Source organism: Brassica napus, chromosome A1, assembly GCF_020379485.1.
Source record: "Brassica napus cultivar Da-Ae chromosome A1, Da-Ae, whole genome shotgun sequence".
In the NCBI taxonomy this organism is placed as follows: Eukaryota; Viridiplantae; Streptophyta; class Magnoliopsida; order Brassicales; family Brassicaceae; genus Brassica; species Brassica napus.
In genome coordinates this window covers 28,862,510-28,880,718 of record NC_063434.1, presented here as the reverse complement: position 1 = coordinate 28,880,718, position 18,209 = coordinate 28,862,510, and the positions used below count along the sequence as shown (strand labels likewise).

The following is an 18,209-nucleotide window of genomic DNA, read 5'->3' as shown; positions in this document are numbered from 1 at the left end:
CTAATCATGTAAGTAAGCAAAATCGTATTTACAACCGGATTAGGATCTATGGTGTTACAACCGGTTTAGGATCTTATTAAATCGTTTTTGTTAGGGCGGTTATTGGGGGATGGATTTGTGTAGAGTTTGTGAATTTTGAGAATTGGTAAATTTTAACAAGTTATGTGGATTGTGAAAATTTATATACATTGACTTATGAAATTTGATTATAACTTTTTAGATTGATATACATTTTCATGAATTTGCATTATTTTTTTCTATCATTTTTTGTAAAATAAATATAGAATATATTTTACTCACTGTTGTATATATGTATAAGTAATACAAATAAAAAATAAAAGTTATTTTATATAATTTCAAATTATATGTTTTCAAATTAGAACATTTTATAATTTTAAGAAAAAATATTTTTTCTCAAATTTTCTTTTTGAAATTTAAAAATGTTCTTTGAAACTATTTTAAAATAATATTTTAAAAGTATTAAGATTTGTAAATTTAATGGAAAATTATAATATTTTTAAAAATATAATATTTTTAAAAATATTATATTTTAAAAAAGAATTATTCAAAATGTAAAAGTATATAAATGTAATGAATTATAGTTTTAACATATATTTTGGATTTAAGGTGCAATAGATATTTGGTAAGAATAATTATTTTGTTTTCTAGTTTTTTTTATCACAAGGATTTTAAAAATCACATGGATACATATGATATTTTGAAAATTGAGTCTTATGAGTAAAAATGAATAGAATTCATCTCTCAATAACACTAGTTTTAGTTATAATTAGTTAATCAGTAATAACTAAATTTTTTGAATAACAAGAGATTTGAATGGATTTTGAAATTTTTTAAACCAATAACAATGGATTCTACTAAGATTTTTAAAATCCAATAACCGATAACAATTGATTCTTACAATTTTTAAAATTCATGAGAATTCACTTACCAATAACCCCCATGAAAACAAGTTTTTTCGTTTGTTAGTTACGTATGAAAATTTCATGAGAAAAAGTTTTTATCAGACGAAACGTTTTTTGAGTAATTCTATTTGTTCAGATTTATATGAGAGAAGAAACGCATCTAATAACTTTTTAAGAGTGGTATTGTATTAGTGATGCTATAAATGTTCAATTGCAGATATAAATAATACCCCTTATAATAAATAAAATAAATTAAAAACAAATTTAAAATTATAATTTCTATTAAAATAATCTTTTTTAAAAAAATTTATCATGCGCTGTTTTTGTTTATTCCTAGAGTTTGACTTGTGACCGTCTGAATATTTGTTTTCATTAAATAATTTTTAGTATAACATTTTAAAACATAAAAAATTTATTTATAACTTTGAATAATTATATTTTGTTATTTTAATCTTTTACTATATCACGGTGTTTCATAAATTATTTTATATTTTATTTATCCATTGTATAAATTGATTATGGTATGTGATTTTTAATTTATTATTTATTAAATATTGGAAAACATTTAATACATTAATACAAAATATATTAGGAAATATATTGAAAAATCTATTTTGGTTAAGATTTGAATAAATAAATCTATAATTTAAATTAGGAAAAGACAAACATACTTAAATATAGGTTCAACAAATGCCTCAATGACATGTCACTGTAAATAAATGGTAAAACTAAGGGATAATCTAATATTGTACTCCTCTTTTAATATATTAAAAGAATTACTTTATATCTAAAAATTTATTATTAAAATAAATTATTCAACCAACTGCAAAATAAATTACAAAATATTATGACAAATTACCTATAAAAATAAAAACATGTTACATATTAAAACAACAAAAATTCTCTAAAACAAAGAGAGTATTAAATATCATTTTAAACTTTAAAATTTAACAAGTATTAGTATTATTGTACATTTTTATTGTATATATTTAATAAAAACATATTTTAATTTATTACTATTAACAAAATAAAACAAAATAATTTATTAGTTAAAGCTTTAAATGTAAAACGATTTTTTTTAAATATCGTTAAATGTTTTTAGACGATATTTAAGAAGAGGGAGTAAGAGCATGATTAACGAAAATTCTTAGGACGGGGTTCTTAGCATAATATAAGAACATGTTCTTAACTTTCGCCCCTAAGAATTTCCGTTAATCATGCTAGTAGTCAACAAAAGTCACCAGGTATTAAACATTAATAAAATACAACCACTACAAGACTTCACAGTTAACACGCACGCAAATCCAACAGTAATTGATTCGAAGCTGAACATGAATTACAAACATTTCAAGGATTGGATCCGAAATGGTTTCTCTGGTTTGATCTTGGATCAACTCTTGGCGACGGTGCATTGTACCCACTCAGCATCTCTCTGATCTTTGAGTACATCACAGACTGTGAGGCCTCACCACCACCATTACCACCACTTTCTTGCTCTTTCAACTTCTGAAACAAATACTCTTTCTCTGCCTCCGCCTCGCTCAGCCTCTGTTTCAGGTAGTTACTCGCATACTCCTCCTCAGTCTTCTCCTTCTTCGCCTTCACAATCCTCTCCAGCCTCTCCGCTTCCATTTTCGCCTCGTTGGCTTTCAACTGAAACATCTCTGCCTCCGCTTGTTTCAGCCTCACTATCCTCTCTACTTCCTCAATCTGTTGTTTCTTCTTCTGCCTCTCCATCTTCAGCTCCGCTACTTCTTTTGCCTTCTCCTCCATCTCTCTCTCGCATTCCTCGAGCCCCAACCTCGCTTTCTTGTACATCCTTGTCTTCTCCTCCCCCACTATCTCCATTTTCCTCAGTGTCTCCTTCACAACTTCAGCAATGCGGTTGCATGCGTCTTGTGGTGCTATCATCCCTCCACTGTCTCCGTTTTCAAGGCTCTTTGGAGAGTCCAATTCAATTTCTTCACACACAAAAACATAGTTAGGACAGCAACTTAATAAAAACAATCTATGTAACAACAGGAGAATAAAATTATCTCACTGATAATTTTAGTAAATTATATCTAAAACCACATTTAAATTGTATGAAACATATTTCATATACACCAAATAATATAATATAGCCAATATAATAGTCAAATTTCTAATAGTTTATCAACATATGTGGTAAAATCAACTTTTTCTTATTTTATAAAAATATATATTCTAAAATAGAAAAAATCTAAAAACGAAAAAATTAATAATTTTATAAATAAACAAAATAAAATACTATAAAGTTTTTTACTGTATATAGTGAGAGTGCTTACCTTGGAAGAACATAAGTATCAATTTAGCAGCTGTTGCTTCTGCTAATCCACCTTTAATCTTATCAATAACTAGGGTCGGTCCGCGCTACGCGCGGGATATGGTTTACATGTGGTGTATGTAAATATGTAATTATATAATTTCTTTGCGTATATTTTATGTGAGCTTTTGCAAGAGAAGTGTGTAATAATCTTATATGGTTTTGAAGAATGTTAGGATGTGTAGAGTGTGCATGCTAAGACTTATTATTTTTGATTTTTGTTTATATGTAGATTAATAGGTTGCGGTATATAACATATAATATTGTGTGAATGAGGTGTGAGTAGTGTTCTTGTAGTATGTATTTTGATAATTATGAATTCACAATTGTTTGGTTAATTGTGGGTTGCTATATTTTAGGATCTCAAAAATAGTTTTGTGATTCTCATGATTATCATTTGAATGAATGGATTGACTGCATTTAGTTACAGTTTATATTATTATGAATATGATATTGATAGCTGAGTAAAATACTGAAAGTGTAAATCTAGTTGTATATATTATAAATTAACACTTAAATGTACTGTTATAAAATTTCATGTCAAATATTTCAATTCGCTTTAAGTCATTGCCTAGCTGTAAAGAAGATTCCTTTGATGCAAAAGTAATATAAAATTTTTGAAGCTCAATTATATTTATTGACTATTATGTAAATAGTTTGGGTTTATTTTTTTAGTTTCTATTAGCTTCTTAACTTTTACAGTTTTAATTTAATATTCTGTATTTTTTGTAATTGAATAACATAAAGTTGTAAACTTTATTTGTTAAAAGGATTTGTCTTCTAATTTATAATGTATGAATTTTTGCCAATTGACATAAAAACCATAAACGGGTTATAGTCAAAGAGCGAGTATATACCATGATTATGCTGGAGAAAAAAAATTTAAAAAAATAATCAGAGAATTCAAAATTTATGTTGGTGGAGTCGGAAAGAAATTTATCTTGTTTTTTTAAATCATGTTTCTCATGTCTATTTGTCATGTTTGTGATCTTATGTGCTCAGTTTTCCTTACAAAAATCATCTAATTTTTTTTTGTTTTAATTTTTATATCTGTGTTGAAAATATGTTCCTTTATATTGATTTTAACTTCATTTTTCTTACTTCCAAAATTGTATTGATCATTTAAATACTGTAAATAAGAAAATATATAAAACTTAACATTTTATTAATTGTGGATGTAAAAGGGAATATTATATGTATTGTAACTAACTCAAATACATAGGTTTAAATATTAAATATTTTTAAATGTCATTTGTCTAAAATTATTCGTTTGAAAAATTGTAAATACATATGAGTGATAAGTTTGTAACTTTGACTCGTAAATTTTTTCTGTTCATTCCCATATTTCTCTTCAGTGTGAACAAAATTTGTATTATAAAAGTCAACCATAAGTTTGAGTTTTGGCAGAACTTTGTGTTCCATGTGAGGTGAACCTAAGTTACTCAAAATTTTCTATCGTAAGTAAATAGTGATTCATTTTTTTTTTATAGTGATTCACTTTATGTTGGCCATCGAGTGTTTGAAACTTCTCGTCTTATTCTTCTTGAAGAAGTTCCAAAGTGGGAAACATTGGCTCAGACTCCCATTGATGAAGTCATTGATACTGAGATGGAGATATGGATGGACCTTGAGCAAAATTTGAGTTATCCCTGACACACTGTAATCGTGTTGCGTATTTTTGACGTGTAAGATGTGTATTTCTGAAAACTCATAAAGACATTTGCATATACTTTCTCAGACCTTTTGTTTTGTTGTTGTGATCTAAACAATTTTTATGTGGATTTTTGACGGATTAATAATGAAACGCGGCATAATCTGAAGCGTCTAAGGACGACTGTCGGAGGAATGATTAAATAATGTATGTGACGTAGTCCATGCGTCGTTATCTGTAGCTCATATGTACGCCAAGAAAAATGATTATCAGTTTAGTTGATTGGGATCAGAGGTTCAAGCTATGTAGGAAGAGGGAAGATGAGGAACTTAAAAGTTTATCGCTTTATTCTTTTAAGTTTTAATTAAAACTGAGAGTGGGATGTAGAGTCGCATCATAGTCGTACGACCTCAAAGCGATGGAGCTTATTATTCAATCCACCTTACTTGGAACGCAAGTTATGAGCATGGAGCTGTAGACTACCACTCATAACCTTTTACATATATCATGTGTATGTGTCACCCTAAAAAAGCTTCTAAAAAGAGTTTTTTTTTATAAAGATAAAAACCAGCTTAGGACCAAGTTGGTAAGGAAAACTAATACGTAGGATCTAAGACAAAACATAAAACAGGTTTCATCTGAGAAGAAACTCTTGAGTACTAAAATATTAAAAATGGTAAAAAACAGAGAAAATATAAAGGCAAGGATGACGACTGAAACATCAACTCATGCTGAACTTAGGAAGCTAAGCTATGCGTGGCTTTTTCCATTTGGAGCCACCTTACACAAATCTTTTATTCTTGTCGTCATTATTTCTCTGCAGAGACTGCTAGAAAATTAGCAAACAAAATGACCAATGCTTCTCAGAAATATAATTGTTTGTATGATGAGCTGCCATGATGGCGCTTTGTTAAAAAAAGTAACATATCAAAGATATCATCAGAACAAATAACTGCCAGAAACTTGGACCTTCTTAGTAAATAATCTGAGGGTGAGCACAATTGTATCTCTTGAGTTGCCAGTTATAATACAAAAACAGAAGAATATAAATTTATATAAACAAAATCCCGCAGGATGATCAAAAGGAAACTAAAGCAAGTGTACAAAGATCATATATGGCATTTGTTCACTCTTCACAATTAACTACCTTCTGTATATATGCTAACATTCTAACGCAACGAAGATCACATTTATAAGGAAAAAACACATAAGAGAGTCTCTTGCAGCGGTTAAAGTGAAGACCTTATCTGTAATTATAGGATCATTATTAGGTTGTATTTTGAAATCATGGACACCCCCAATTTGATAGGCTTGCAGATTTCAAACTTTATTGAGGAAATAAGTGTCTGTTTAGTACAGTTGAATTAATGTCTGTAAGTGTGCTTACTTGTTCAGCGAAGCTTGGTAGTGGTGGACGCTGATGCTTTTCAAATATGCGGGAGATGGTTAATGACTGATGCTTTGAAGTGATGTTGAACTCAGTGAGCTTCAGTTGGAAAGTGAAGGTTCTGTTCTCTGACTCAGTTAGGCACTGCAGAAGTTAGCGTGTAAAGCAGTAGACTGTAAAACGTCAACGGAAAGGGAAATTCGAGATAGTAAGCTCAAGAACACTATTAACATGAGTTTACGAACATAATCACACTGAGAAAGAAGCATAATCAACAAACAATTTGTAAATTAATATGAACATGAGTTAAGAACACTTCGAACATGTGTTTAGTTTAAGAACAATGTGAACATGATTTTCAAAAAAAAAAACAATCATCTTAATTAAGATGAAAGTGTTAAAACACCTAACGAAGATCTAAATTAAAACCTTGATAGAGATTACACGCCGGAATAGTTCAATCTAAATATGAACATGAATTGAAGAACATGATGAACATGAGTTTTTAAAAGAAATACCTTTGAGTCCAGTGAGAGCATATCCACGCCCATCATTTCCCCACAGCTTTCGACGTTTCTGGCCTACCGGAACCGGAGCAACCGCACTTGAATGGTGGATAAGCATCGACCAGACTTCAGGACTTCAGATCGGAAAATAAAATCGATGAATTAGTCATTTCAGAGAAAAAGTTTTCTTAATAGTTTTCAAGAGTTCAGATGATGATGTTCTAAGAAAAGTAAGGCTCACCTTTTATAGAATTAGAGACACCGCCTTTCACAAATCATTGAAGACGAATCGTGGAGGGGTGATCAATTCGCTTTACGTCGCAGCCATTAATAAACAGTTTCAGATCGAATGAAGAATCGCAGGAGTCCTGCATCACATCCGCATCGAAGAAGAAGATCAGATTTCGTTTTTGTGTCGTATCCTTATCTGGGCCGAGATGACGTAACCCACCAGATAACAAAATAAGAAAGCCCAAGACGATTTCTTTTAATGAAACAGCACAGAGCGGAGCGTGGACACGTGGCACGCGTACAGAAAGCGAATTTCCAGGCTGGATCTGACGTGGATGCATAGGAGAGAGGCAAACAATACTTTATATAAATAGATCTCCTCACACTTCCAAAACAGTTTCCTACCTCTCGTATCTTCACTCCCACGGAATATCCTACGCACAAAATCAAGCTCCTTCATCAAGGCCTCCCTGTCCCAGTTCGGCACACAGTGATGAAACACATCTTTAACCCAACCGAGCAGCTCAGAGGTATGGTTGCAAGCTCTACACTTGAACAGCATCTCTCCCATTCCAGACACACTCTTAGCCGAAACTCCCATCGAGATCTCTCCATCTCTAATCGCACAGTCCGTATGAGTCCAATGAGAACACACGTCACAGCCTATCCAGCGGCACGTGTTGACAGCAAAGTCGAACTTGCTGCAGATCACACACATGCAGAGGTTGCAGAAGCCTTTCCTGTTGGCGCACATCTCGCAGCGACAGTCATCGGCCGGGAGCTCGTTTTGGCAAGCGATGTTTCTGCATCGCTTGTGCAAGAAGATCTCGATGAGGTTGGTCTGAGATAGGTTGATGTTCGGGTGCAAGAACGCTTGGATACCAGTCTTTATAACCACGAGGATCTCTAGCTGAACTCTGTGAGCCCTCACAAGCGTCTTCGAAGTTAGATCCGAACGTGTCTGAACGAACTTCTGCAGAAACATGAACTCCTCAACGGGCTGAGAACCGTTTCCGTCGAGGATAGCTTTGAGACCGTTCTTTAACTCCTCGAGGTAGCCTTCTGGTAAGCGGAGCATTCTCTCGGAGACTAACTCCACTCTCTCTCTAGCTATGTCCTGTAGTGAGACTTTATCAGGACCTGACTTTCCTCCGCTCTCTGTCTTCTTTGCCATGATGGACTTTGAGGTTGGCCAGGTCTCTTGAGAGCTGGCGCTCTCGGCTGGAGATTCACGGACGATGCCGGAGCTGGACCGTGACAAGTGAGGTGGATCGGAAGATGCGAGGGAGAGAACGGTTTGGAGCTGTTGGCGTGGTGGTAGCATTTGGTGAGGAAGGTTGGATCCAGATGATGTTCCCATCAATTAAAAGTCCTGAAAAAAGAGAGGAAAATTACATTTAAGTTAAAACCAAAGGAAAAACCTTTCACACCGACACACAATACAGAAACAAGCAAGAACAGTTACATGTGCAAATCAGACAATCTAACTGAAGTGATAACATATTAACATCTGTAAGAAGTATGATCTATACGAACTAAATGACGTTTTGAGCTTACAAAAATTGAGCCTATCATCTAGAAATACACATCCTCCGTTCAACTGAGTTGAGATCAATCACTGGTGGCCGCTCAAAAAACATAAAGACAGAACAGCCTAACACAAAACAGTGTCTAGAATGAAAGTTCATAGAATCTGTCTGGGTCGTGGAATGAACGCTAGAAAAGTCAAACACGAATCTTTTTTAAATCGGGAGTAAAAGATAAACAATCATAACTGAATGAAGCAGCCTCAAAAAGCACGATCTATAAAGTTATAAACTTTCTCTTAGAATCTCGAGGAGCAGCGTCTAACTTCAACAACCAAATCATGAAAATGATTTTGCTAAATTGTAAACAGAAAAAACTCCAAACAATAAATAAAATATTAGAATACGGAGAAAGAGCTGCCGGAGGGAGCACCGGAAGACTCACCGGAGAGATGACTGGAGAGCGTTACGAGTCGCACGCAGAGGATGAAGAACAATGGTGAGAAAGACCTAAGGGAAAGCTTAAAGATAAAAAAAATGGAAACTTCTTTTCATTTTTTTGTTTGTATTAAACTATAAATGAAGACGTACAGCTGCCGGTTTGTAGTACATAACGGTAACCTGACCAGCCGGTAATTTGTGTTGACTTTTTGAGCGCGATGTATCTTCCCAACGCTTACGTCGGGCCCCCGTCTCAAACCAATCCATTTCATACGCTAACACCGCCCCTGTATTTAATTTAATATCACCAGGAAGTCCCAAATAGTTCTAATATTGCGCAATTAAACCCCAAATAACGAATCTTATAAGGTTTTTTTTTTTTGAACACATACGAATCTTATAAGTTATGACATCCAACCGAGGAGTTAACACAAACAAGCTCAACGTTCTCAGTATGTCCAACATAGCTAGAGAATATTATTGATGTAGCTAAATTCAAAATCATGGGGTTCTACTTATGATGTTGCTATAATAAAAGAAGAAAATAACTTGAGAATTGTAGCAGGACGTGGATATTATTAGACTTCTGTTCATTTCTTCCCATCCACTTCAACTGGTTCAACGACTTCAGCTTCCAACAGCTCTGCGTTGTGAGATTGTGCCATATGCTGCTGCGGCTGGGCCTCGGGGCTTGACCATTTCCCGGAGAGAGCAGTATCCATCATCTCATATATCTTTCCGCCGAGCTCTGCTGGATTCTCGGGCTGTACGTATTCAGAAACAACAACCAATGTTTTACCAATCTCAGTTTAAAGAAAGAGAAGGAAACAAGTGTTGATATAGACTGCACGTAGAGGCTTACCGTGAACCCACTAGACACTAGCGCTGCATCATACATAAGATCTATGGCTTTCATCGCATCTTCATCATTTGGGTTACTCTTGTAAGCAGCCTGTAAAAAAACAGGTCAATATTGAAAACGCCCATTAAATTTATTCTGATAGCCAAGAAGGTTAAATGATGAATGATTACATTTATGTTCTTGATGATCGAGTGGTCAGGATTGATCTCAAACACTCTTCTCCCTTTCATGAACTCGAGGCTTGTTGTGTCACCAGCTGATTGTGCCTTCATTAGCCTGTCCAGATAACATATTCTCCATTACTTCACCATGAACAATGCACAACCCAAGTTCTCAATTAGTAATTTGGTTAGATCTTACCTCTCCATATTGGCTGACCAACCAAATTTACCAGATACAAGAACACATGGCGATGAACTGAGACGGCTCGAAATTTGAACACTGGCAACCTTATCTCCCAATCGTTTCTTTATCCAATCACATGTCTGCCCAAACTCCTTTTTGGCAGCTGCCTCTTTCTCCTCGTTCTTGTCACCTGTCAATACAAGATCACAGCCGGGAAGTGTTATTATGCGATTAAGTGGGAGTAAGGGAATTGCATCCAACACTTGCCTAGGTCTAAGTCTTCCTTGCTGATGTCGATGAAGTCCTTATCCTTGTAAGATTTCAAGCTCTGTATGGCAACTTCATCAATGGGTTCAACCAGATATAGTACCTATAATCACACAACAGAGAAATATCAATCACCTATTCATCTAAGAATTAATGGGAATATTTGCAAAGGGGTAAGAAGTGTTACCTCAAGTTCCTTCTCCAGAAGCTTCTCGAGGAAAGGTGCATTCTTAGCACTTGTAATGCTGTCGGAAGCAACGTAATATATAGCTTTTTGTTCAGCCTTCATATTCTCGACGTATTCATCCAAACTGATCATGTCATTCTCACTCTGGGAGGAGAAGAATCGAAGCAATGGAGCTAGACGCTTATGGTTCTCACGGTCCTCGATGCAGCCTAGTTTTAGATGTTTGCCGAAATTATCCCAAAACTTCTCATAGTCCTGTGTTTAAGTAAACAGTGTAACGGTGTCATTCTCACTCGTCAGGAAAATCATCACAAGAACATAGCAGTGATTAGTAACGGGACGAAAAAAGGAGATAAAATATAAGTAGAAGGGATCAAGAGTTCTGATGCATACTTCTCTATTTTCACTCAAGGAAATCCCCAAAATCATATCAAAAGCTTTCTTCACCAGACGTTTCTTCATGATCCTCACCTTTAAGACACAATACAAAAACGTAAGCATAACAATACAACAACACTTAAACCAAACCAAAACAGAACATATATGTTGAAGGTTTTGCATAAAAATGGATATTAGCACTTACAATGCGACTTTCTTGAAGAATTTCACGGGAAACATTAAGTGGGAGATCGTGTGAGTCCACAACACCCTTAATGAAGCTCAAGTACCGAGGAAACTGTTCAAAAAGCACCACACAAGTGGATATCAGTACAAAGTAGAAAGACACGTCTCTTGATAGACCACACATGGAGAAACTATTCTCACCAGCTCCCCGTCAAAATCATCTGAAATGAATACTCGCTTGACATAGAGCCTTATGTTCTTTGTCTTTTGATTAACCACGTCATCCTTCCCCATTGGTGAGACAGGTGGCACGTAAAGGATTGACCTAAACTCGACCTCACCCTACAATATCGGTAAGAGAATTTAAGAACAATCCATCAATAGTGGATCAACGTGGTGTCAACATTTTCAACAGATACAACGCGTAATCTGTTTCGGTTGTTTGATGGAGATGTGCTATTTCAACAGATGTTTTCCCGTGAAGAACGTACCTCTGTTGTGAAGTGGGATGATGCCAATGGGTCCAAATACTCGTTGAAAGTCTTTCTGTAAAACTCATTGTACTCCTCTGTTGTCACCTCCTTAGAGTTCCGGAGCTGCAATAAAGAGAAGAGAGCTCGTAAAATGATTCCATATTTTTCATTCCGAGTACCCACAAGACACGTTGAGCGGTCCTTACCCAAATTGGTTGTGTCTCATTAGTCAGTTCCCAGTCCCAGTATCTCTCAACAACCTTCTTTGTCTTCTTTTTCCTCTGTTATAAGTGAAAAGAACATGAACTCTTAGCCAGCTATCCTTGCACATCTAGTTCTTCTCTGATTCTGATCGGAGTATTTGTTTGATGCTGAACAAGACAATTCTAAGAAGAGGAAAAGAAAAACAAATATACCTCAGCCTGGTCGTCCTGGTTATCTTGTTTTGACTCAGCTGGATCATCATCAACTTCAACCTGTATAAGAGAGAACCACGCATGCAAAAGAAGATTAATTGTCTTCAGCGCATTCCCTTGTAGACTGAGCAACTTGGGCATTTATGCGATATTCAAGTTTAGATATATGCCATCACGTTGATCATACCTCTTTTGTGTATCCCTTTTCCTGCCACGTGTATATAGGGAAAGAAACAAACTGAGAATAATTTTTCACGAGCTTCTGAACCCGCTCTGGATCTGCAAATCCTTTGTAATCCGGCTACATTAGGCACCACAAGAAAACAACGAGTTGGTTTAGGATGTAGGGTTGACAGAACAAATATTCAGTTGAGCGTACAAAAGAATAGCAAAGCATTACGAACCTTAAGATGCAAAGTAATACGTGTTCCTCTAGGAATGATTAGCTGGGGATCAGTCTCTTCCTTAATGGTATAACTGCTTGAGCCTTCTTCTCCTTCCCATACATATTGCTTATCAGACTTTGGGCTCTTCGTCGACACAGTGACCTTCAGAATATAGAGAAGTGACACATTACTCAGTTGGTGAAGAGGTGAGCATATAAAATGATCAGAGTACACAGAGATCTCAGTATAAGAAGTTACCCGATCAGCAACCAAGAACGCTGAATAGAACCCCACACCGAATTGACCAATTAAGTTGTTGTCACCACCTGCATCCTTGTTATCCTGAAGTTATTACAAAAAATGCTTAGTTGTTTATGATTCCCAGATGAGATTGGGAAACAGTAGAATCAGAGAAACCAGTAGGACCTTTAAAGCTGTCAAGAACTTGGCAGTTCCACTCTGCGCGATAGTCCCAAGGCAGTCAACTAGTTCTTGTCTTGTCATACCGATACCTGAATCACTGGCAAAGTGAAAAAAAAAACACAGACCACGTGTTAATACTCTACTCACCATAATGACTTCACACTTTCAAAGACTTACGTGAGGGTTATGACTCCATTCTCCTTGTCAGCATAGATGCGAATATCAAGATCAGCAGCATCCTTCGAAAGCTCAGGGTCTGTAACGCTCAAATAACGCAACTTATCCAATGCGTCACTAGCATTGCTGTTGGATAACAAACACATAAGAACTCAATTACAAAAAAAACAAAGTAGAATAAATCAGGAGAGAGGATATACCTGATAAGCTCCCGAAGAAACACCTCCTTGTTACTGTACAGACTGTTAACAATAAGGTCCATGAGGCGACTAACCTGCCATTTTGTATCAAACATCAGTAAGTAAAGATCACAAACATTAAGTCAACTAAACAAGAAAAAGGAACGTACTTCAGCTTGATATTCATATTTCTCAACGGGAGGAGGAGGAGGAGCCTGAGAGGAAGAGTCTGATGCTGCAGCGCTGGATTCGTTCCGGTATCCCATAAACCAATTGGTTTTCATGTTCAAATGAGCCAAGGACTCACTTCTCCTACACTTTCCATTGGTTAAAGACGAGTACCATCTCGATTCAGCGTCACCTCTCTTCGCATCCTAATACAGATGCAATCCAATTAGCTAATAGCCAAATTTGGCAGTGTGATCCAATTACATGATCATACGGAAGCCAATTGGGGATTCAGATTCAGAAAACCGTAAGAGAAGATCAGGAAATGAAGGGGAAGTGAGGATGATACCGTGGAAGATGGGGAAGAGCGGTGAATCGAAGTCCCTGCGGCGGCGGCAACGCGGAAGCTTCTGTCGCCGGAGCGAAGGAGAGTAGAGACGGAACGCTTCGAGAGCCTGAGCATAGTCGCAGCCTTTCGATATTGGTAGCACTGAGCAAAGAAGAAACGATTGGCGGAGGAAAGAAGGTTTTAGTAGGGTTTTTGAGAGCTAAAGGCGAAGTTTCTCGATGTGAATTGTAATTACGGTTTAGGGATAATTACAATCGAACCCGGTCCGATTGTGAACCGGGATGGAGTTTTTTTAATTTTTACAAACCGAAATGGCCCAAACAATATGCTTTGGGCAAGTATTGCCTCGCCATCGTCGTGACGTGACGTACCGGACCCTCTTATGTTGTCGTTTTGTTGTCCACAACCCATCATGTGACTGCTGACAATCGGTTTATTTTTCTTTTCGAAACTAAGAAATTTTAATGTATTATGGATCCTTTGGGTCGAGTAGTTTAGGATTTAAGACGAGGTATCTCCTCACGTTGTCCTTCTGTGGTTCTCTTCAATATCATCGGATCATATAGCAGAAGTGGAATCATGGAGAAAGTGATTATTCTTCTAAGAATGAAGATAAGGCGGACTCGATGAAGAGATCATCATCCATCCAAGAGGATATAATAAAAGTGCTAATTCTCCAAACGAGAAACATGTAATGAGCTATATGCCAAAACATGTCTCATCTCCATGATATTTCTCGGAACATTTGTACCAAGTGAATGTATATACTAACTTTGTTAACGTTATTTCTGAAAAAGTGTTAATGCGCTGATAATTCGGTGATAACCTAAATAATTTCATTAGCGTCCAAACATGTTAATCAACTGACTGGAGAGAGAGGGCATATTGTATAAACAAATGACTACTTCGTATTAGTTGTCGCATAGCATATTTTGCACAATCCATATGAGTAAACATTTGAGAGCAAGCTTTGTATACACCAAAGTTTTTTTCCTACTTGTAAGATTTTACCAAAGCCAAACAGCATTTTGGCTGTCTTCCTAGTGCATATGTGGCTTTTTATCTCCAAAAACAAACACAAACCAAGAAAAAAAGGAAAAGAAGAGAGACAAGAACGTACATAAACATCCAAAGTGTAATATCAACTGTCAAGATTCAAGCTTTAAAGATACAACTCGAGACTGTCGGTTGCGCTTAGCCGCCTTAACAAAGACTACCGATAGACAAGACGGTGCCCACCATGGCCGTCGAACTCTCTGCTCACCTTTCAAGCAAGCCACTGGTCAAACAAACACATTTCTTTTCCTTCAGTCAAAAAATTTCTTTAGCAACTTTAAGCCGAGGATAGAGAAAAAGAACCTTTAATCCTTCTGAGTTCTTTACAGAGGGTGATGAAGTCACCCCATTTCATGTGGTGCCTCCTAATGAAGTGAAGGATCTGTTCGGTTGTAAACACTGACATGCTTTCTAGATATTCTCCGTTGACGCCATTTTCTTTGAAAATCAGGCGGTAGCTTCCAAGGTTTATCTCCTCAAGCCAAGATCCAACATCCTATAGAATTAAAAAAAAAAAAAAAACTTCTCATCTACAAGTAACTCCGTGGACATCAAAGCACAGACTAAAAAATCAAGAGCAGTAGCTTCTGAGTGAACTAAACCCATATACATGGACTAAATCTATCTTATCCCTCACGAAAAATCTTCCTATAGTCAGGTACAGGTTTATTTTCAGTTTTCATCAACTAACAATCGTTATCCAGCATTCACCCTTTTCAGGAGTTTTCTAAGCAAATCAGCAAGTGAACATCACTGAACACACCAGTGATGCCCTGAGGCAAAAGCATATCCGAGTAAATGTACATCAACAAAGACATATCCCACGGACTAAATGAGCACTTGAGTTTGGTCTATAAGTAGAAGCAATTTGGAGGGTTGGCTGATGTAATTTGCAATCAATGGTTACTCTCCTAAGGTAAAAAGATTTGTTCTTTCAATAAAGCACCACAATAAAACATCATATCCCAGTTCTTAAGAATCATCATTGGATCCAACAACAACAACAACTATAGTGTCATACCTGGAAGAGATCACATAACAGGGTAAATTGTCTGAATAACACACAGATCAAAATTAGGAAACATGATTCACAAGATTCTGCAACACACAACAAGTCTAACGAAAACACACATAAGAGGGGGAATGATTGATTGAAATACCTCAACAGTCCAGATAAAGAAATCAAGAGGCTCGGGTGGATGATGATGACCTCTGCTGCTCATCGTCGTCGTCTCCTCTGCACAAAAGTCCCAATACAATTCGATCATTTTTAGTTTACATGAAAAGCAAAACATCAAATCAAAAAAAAAAAAAGGAAAATCACCAATTCGCTATCCGATTAGAAAGAAAGCACGAAGCTTTACCGAGGAGACAGCTGTTAAAGATCCGAAATTTAAGCTTCGATTTTTTTGAGAGTGAACTTCTCGGGGTCACCAAAACGGAGAAGGGGTCGAGACTCAGCCTACTTTGCAGTGCAAAATGAGGATTTTTAGGGTTTCAATAGAGAGAGAGAGAGAGAGAGGAGATGATGATGATAGGTTTGGGGACTAATGGGACCATAAGCAAAAACTCCACGCGCCTCTTCGACAACTACGCGCCACCGTCTCTCCGTCGTATCTTTCCCCCTTTTTGATGAGCTAGTAATTGCAAGAATAATTAAATTTGATTAAATCACAATTTGTTATGTACAGAAAAACAATTAAATTTGATTTAAAAAATCACAATTTGTTGTGTAGTTAAACGTGGTATTATTAGCAAATGACAAAGTAGCAAGTGACACTGTATCTGGTTTGCCTCTCAGATTATAGAGTTTCCACTCTTTTCTTGGGTATGGAACACAAAATAAACTTAGTGGACACTAAGAAATGAAAAATATATAATTCATAAGCTTTTTTTCAAACCAATTTAATTAGTACTCTTTTCCTTTTCCAATTCAGCTTATATCATGCTATTTAGTTAATAGCATAATTATATTTATATTTTCTCAAAATTTCATTATATTTTGCTAATATTTAGTAAAATTATATCTAAAAAATATTTAAGTTTTACAAAAAGTATTTTATATACATTGAATAATATAATAAAAATAATATAAAAGTTAAATTTCAAAATTTTAATTATTACACCACCAACGAATTGTAATCAGTTTTGTAAATTATTAATTTATCATCCTCTAGAAATTGGATGTGATCCGATCTTGTTCCAACAAATTATAGCATTTGTTTCGGAGTTCTATTACTTATTATTGGTAATCAGAATCAGGGGAAACAATCACCACCGTGGATGGAGGAGAATTATCTCCGATCTATGTATCGATCATCTTTTTAATCGCTATATCTGCTCGTTTGTATTTGACCACATTTTCACTATTTCAAAATTTCGTTACAAGATAAAAAAATTAAGTTTATTTACTAAATAAAAATTCATACCAGACAATTAGAGTGAAACTCTGGTTTTCTCTCTGGTTTTAGAGTGAAATCCATGACGCGTTTACTGCCTCTCCAATTTTTATTTGTGTTAATACTAGGAGCTAGTAATTGGAAGATAATTAAATTTGATTAAAAAAATCACAATGTAGTTAAAGTACTATTATCAGTAAAGATAAAAGTGGCAAGTGACACTGTATCTAGTTGCCTCTAAGATAAAGGTTCCACTCTTTTCCTCTGAATGGGACAGACAAAATGAACTTAGTCGAAATGAAAAATATAAAATTCATAAGCTTTTTCAAACCAATTTAATTAGTACTCTTTTTATTTTGCAGTTCAGCTTATACCCTGCAAATTACTATTATGCTATTAATTAAAATGAAACCAGACCCTGCTCCCTCCATTGGTGGCTTTCAAAGGAATTAATAGACACATCATTGATTCAATCTATGCAGCAAGGAAGCGAAGAAAATTCAGCTCCCTTATGGCACTTTGGCTCATATGAAGTTATGATCCTTTATCTATTTTCCTAATCTCTCCATGAGTCTGTTCTTGGAGTTATTCTATGATTAGTTGATTGATACCCTGTTTTTTCACCTTTTTTTTTTTGCCAGGGTATCTCTTGTTTAGGTTCATCTCTCTGTAGAAAAACCTTTTATCTTTAATGAAATTAACATTCTTAGCAAAAAAAAAAAATGAAACCAAGAAGAAAAAGGCAAGTAAACTGTGAAGAAATTTTTCAAAGTCATTACAATTTACCAATCCATAAGCTGAGATACACGTGAACAGTGGTCATACTATATAAAGATAATTTGACCTTTGGGTTTCATCATGGACCACACACAAATCTTCTCTTCTTTCCAAGTCCATAGATCTCTTTGCTGACCTCATCTCCCTTCTCAATCTCTCCTCCCAAAATATA

The 18,209-nt window shown here is 35.5% G+C and overlaps 3 protein-coding genes across 5 annotated transcripts; all 3 read right to left on the bottom strand.

Moving 5' to 3' along the window:
* Window positions 1-2,147: 2,147 nt before the first annotated feature.
* Window positions 2,148-9,149, bottom strand: LOC125587768 (protein OBERON 1). The gene is made up of 4 exons (XM_048758897.1): window positions 9,014-9,149; window positions 7,418-8,414; window positions 3,230-3,298; window positions 2,148-2,884 (listed from the first exon to the last, which is right to left on the bottom strand). The coding sequence occupies exons 2-4, from the start codon at window positions 8,400-8,402 to the stop codon at window positions 2,271-2,273; spliced, it is 1,668 nt and encodes a 555-aa protein (XP_048614854.1). The 5' UTR covers window positions 8,403-8,414; window positions 9,014-9,149; the 3' UTR covers window positions 2,148-2,270.
* Window positions 9,150-9,598: 449 nt separating this feature from the next.
* Window positions 9,599-14,018, bottom strand: LOC125587755 (heat shock protein 90-6, mitochondrial-like). The gene is made up of 20 exons (XM_048758847.1): window positions 13,806-14,018; window positions 13,459-13,662; window positions 13,310-13,383; window positions 13,110-13,235; window positions 12,936-13,029; window positions 12,768-12,851; window positions 12,528-12,671; window positions 12,311-12,424; window positions 12,124-12,183; window positions 11,914-11,988; window positions 11,726-11,830; window positions 11,436-11,576; window positions 11,254-11,346; window positions 11,064-11,141; window positions 10,671-10,925; window positions 10,484-10,586; window positions 10,232-10,406; window positions 10,042-10,147; window positions 9,872-9,961; window positions 9,599-9,773 (listed from the first exon to the last, which is right to left on the bottom strand). The coding sequence occupies exons 1-20, from the start codon at window positions 13,917-13,919 to the stop codon at window positions 9,600-9,602; spliced, it is 2,409 nt and encodes an 802-aa protein (XP_048614804.1). The 5' UTR covers window positions 13,920-14,018; the 3' UTR covers window position 9,599.
* Window positions 14,019-14,690: 672 nt separating this feature from the next.
* On the bottom strand, window positions 14,691-16,547 carry BNAC01G39700D. 3 transcript variants are annotated; one of them, XM_013868595.3, is made up of 4 exons: window positions 16,186-16,547; window positions 16,022-16,098; window positions 15,165-15,357; window positions 14,691-15,084 (listed from the first exon to the last, which is right to left on the bottom strand). In XM_013868595.3, the coding sequence occupies exons 2-4, from the start codon at window positions 16,082-16,084 to the stop codon at window positions 14,954-14,956; spliced, it is 387 nt and encodes a 128-aa protein (XP_013724049.2). In that variant the 5' UTR covers window positions 16,085-16,098; window positions 16,186-16,547; the 3' UTR covers window positions 14,691-14,953. The 3 variants fall into 3 exon arrangements, with proteins under 3 accessions (XP_013724049.2, XP_013724050.2, XP_022545345.2); XM_013868596.3 differs by having other exon boundaries at window positions 16,226-16,543; XM_022689624.2 differs by lacking the exon at window positions 16,186-16,547 and having other exon boundaries at window positions 16,022-16,129.
* Between the last annotated feature and the right edge of the window lie 1,662 nt (window positions 16,548-18,209).

What these genes read in the sequence shown, in the direction of transcription:
- LOC125587768 (XM_048758897.1), bottom strand. Translation starts at nt 8,402, where the DNA reads ATGGGAACATCATCTGGATCCAACCTTCCTCACCAAATGCTACCACCA. An exon ending in GTTTTGGAAGTGTGAGGAGA is followed by an intron (nt 3,299 to 7,417) that starts TCTATTTATATA and finishes GACCGACCCTAG; the next exon opens with TTATTGATAAGATTAAAGGT. An exon ending in GATACTTATGTTCTTCCAAG is followed by an intron (nt 2,885 to 3,229) that starts GTAAGCACTCTC and finishes TTGTGTGTGAAG; the next exon opens with AAATTGAATTGGACTCTCCA.
- LOC125587755 (XM_048758847.1), bottom strand. Translation starts at nt 13,919, where the DNA reads ATGCTCAGGCTCTCGAAGCGTTCCGTCTCTACTCTCCTTCGCTCCGGC. An exon ending in GCTCTTCCCCATCTTCCACG is followed by an intron (nt 13,663 to 13,805) that starts GTATCATCCTCA and finishes CATCTGTATTAG; the next exon opens with GATGCGAAGAGAGGTGACGC. An exon ending in CGATCATCAAGAACATAAAT is followed by an intron (nt 9,962 to 10,041) that starts GTAATCATTCAT and finishes GTTTTTTTACAG; the next exon opens with GCTGCTTACAAGAGTAACCC.
- BNAC01G39700D (XM_022689624.2), bottom strand. Translation starts at nt 16,129, where the DNA reads ATGATCGAATTGTATTGGGACTTTTGTGCAGAGGAGACGACGACGATG. An exon ending in TCTTTATCTGGACTGTTGAG is followed by an intron (nt 15,358 to 16,021) that starts GTATTTCAATCA and finishes TTAATTCTATAG; the next exon opens with GATGTTGGATCTTGGCTTGA. An exon ending in AGAACTCAGAAGGATTAAAG is followed by an intron (nt 15,085 to 15,164) that starts GTTCTTTTTCTC and finishes TTGTTTGACCAG; the next exon opens with TGGCTTGCTTGAAAGGTGAG.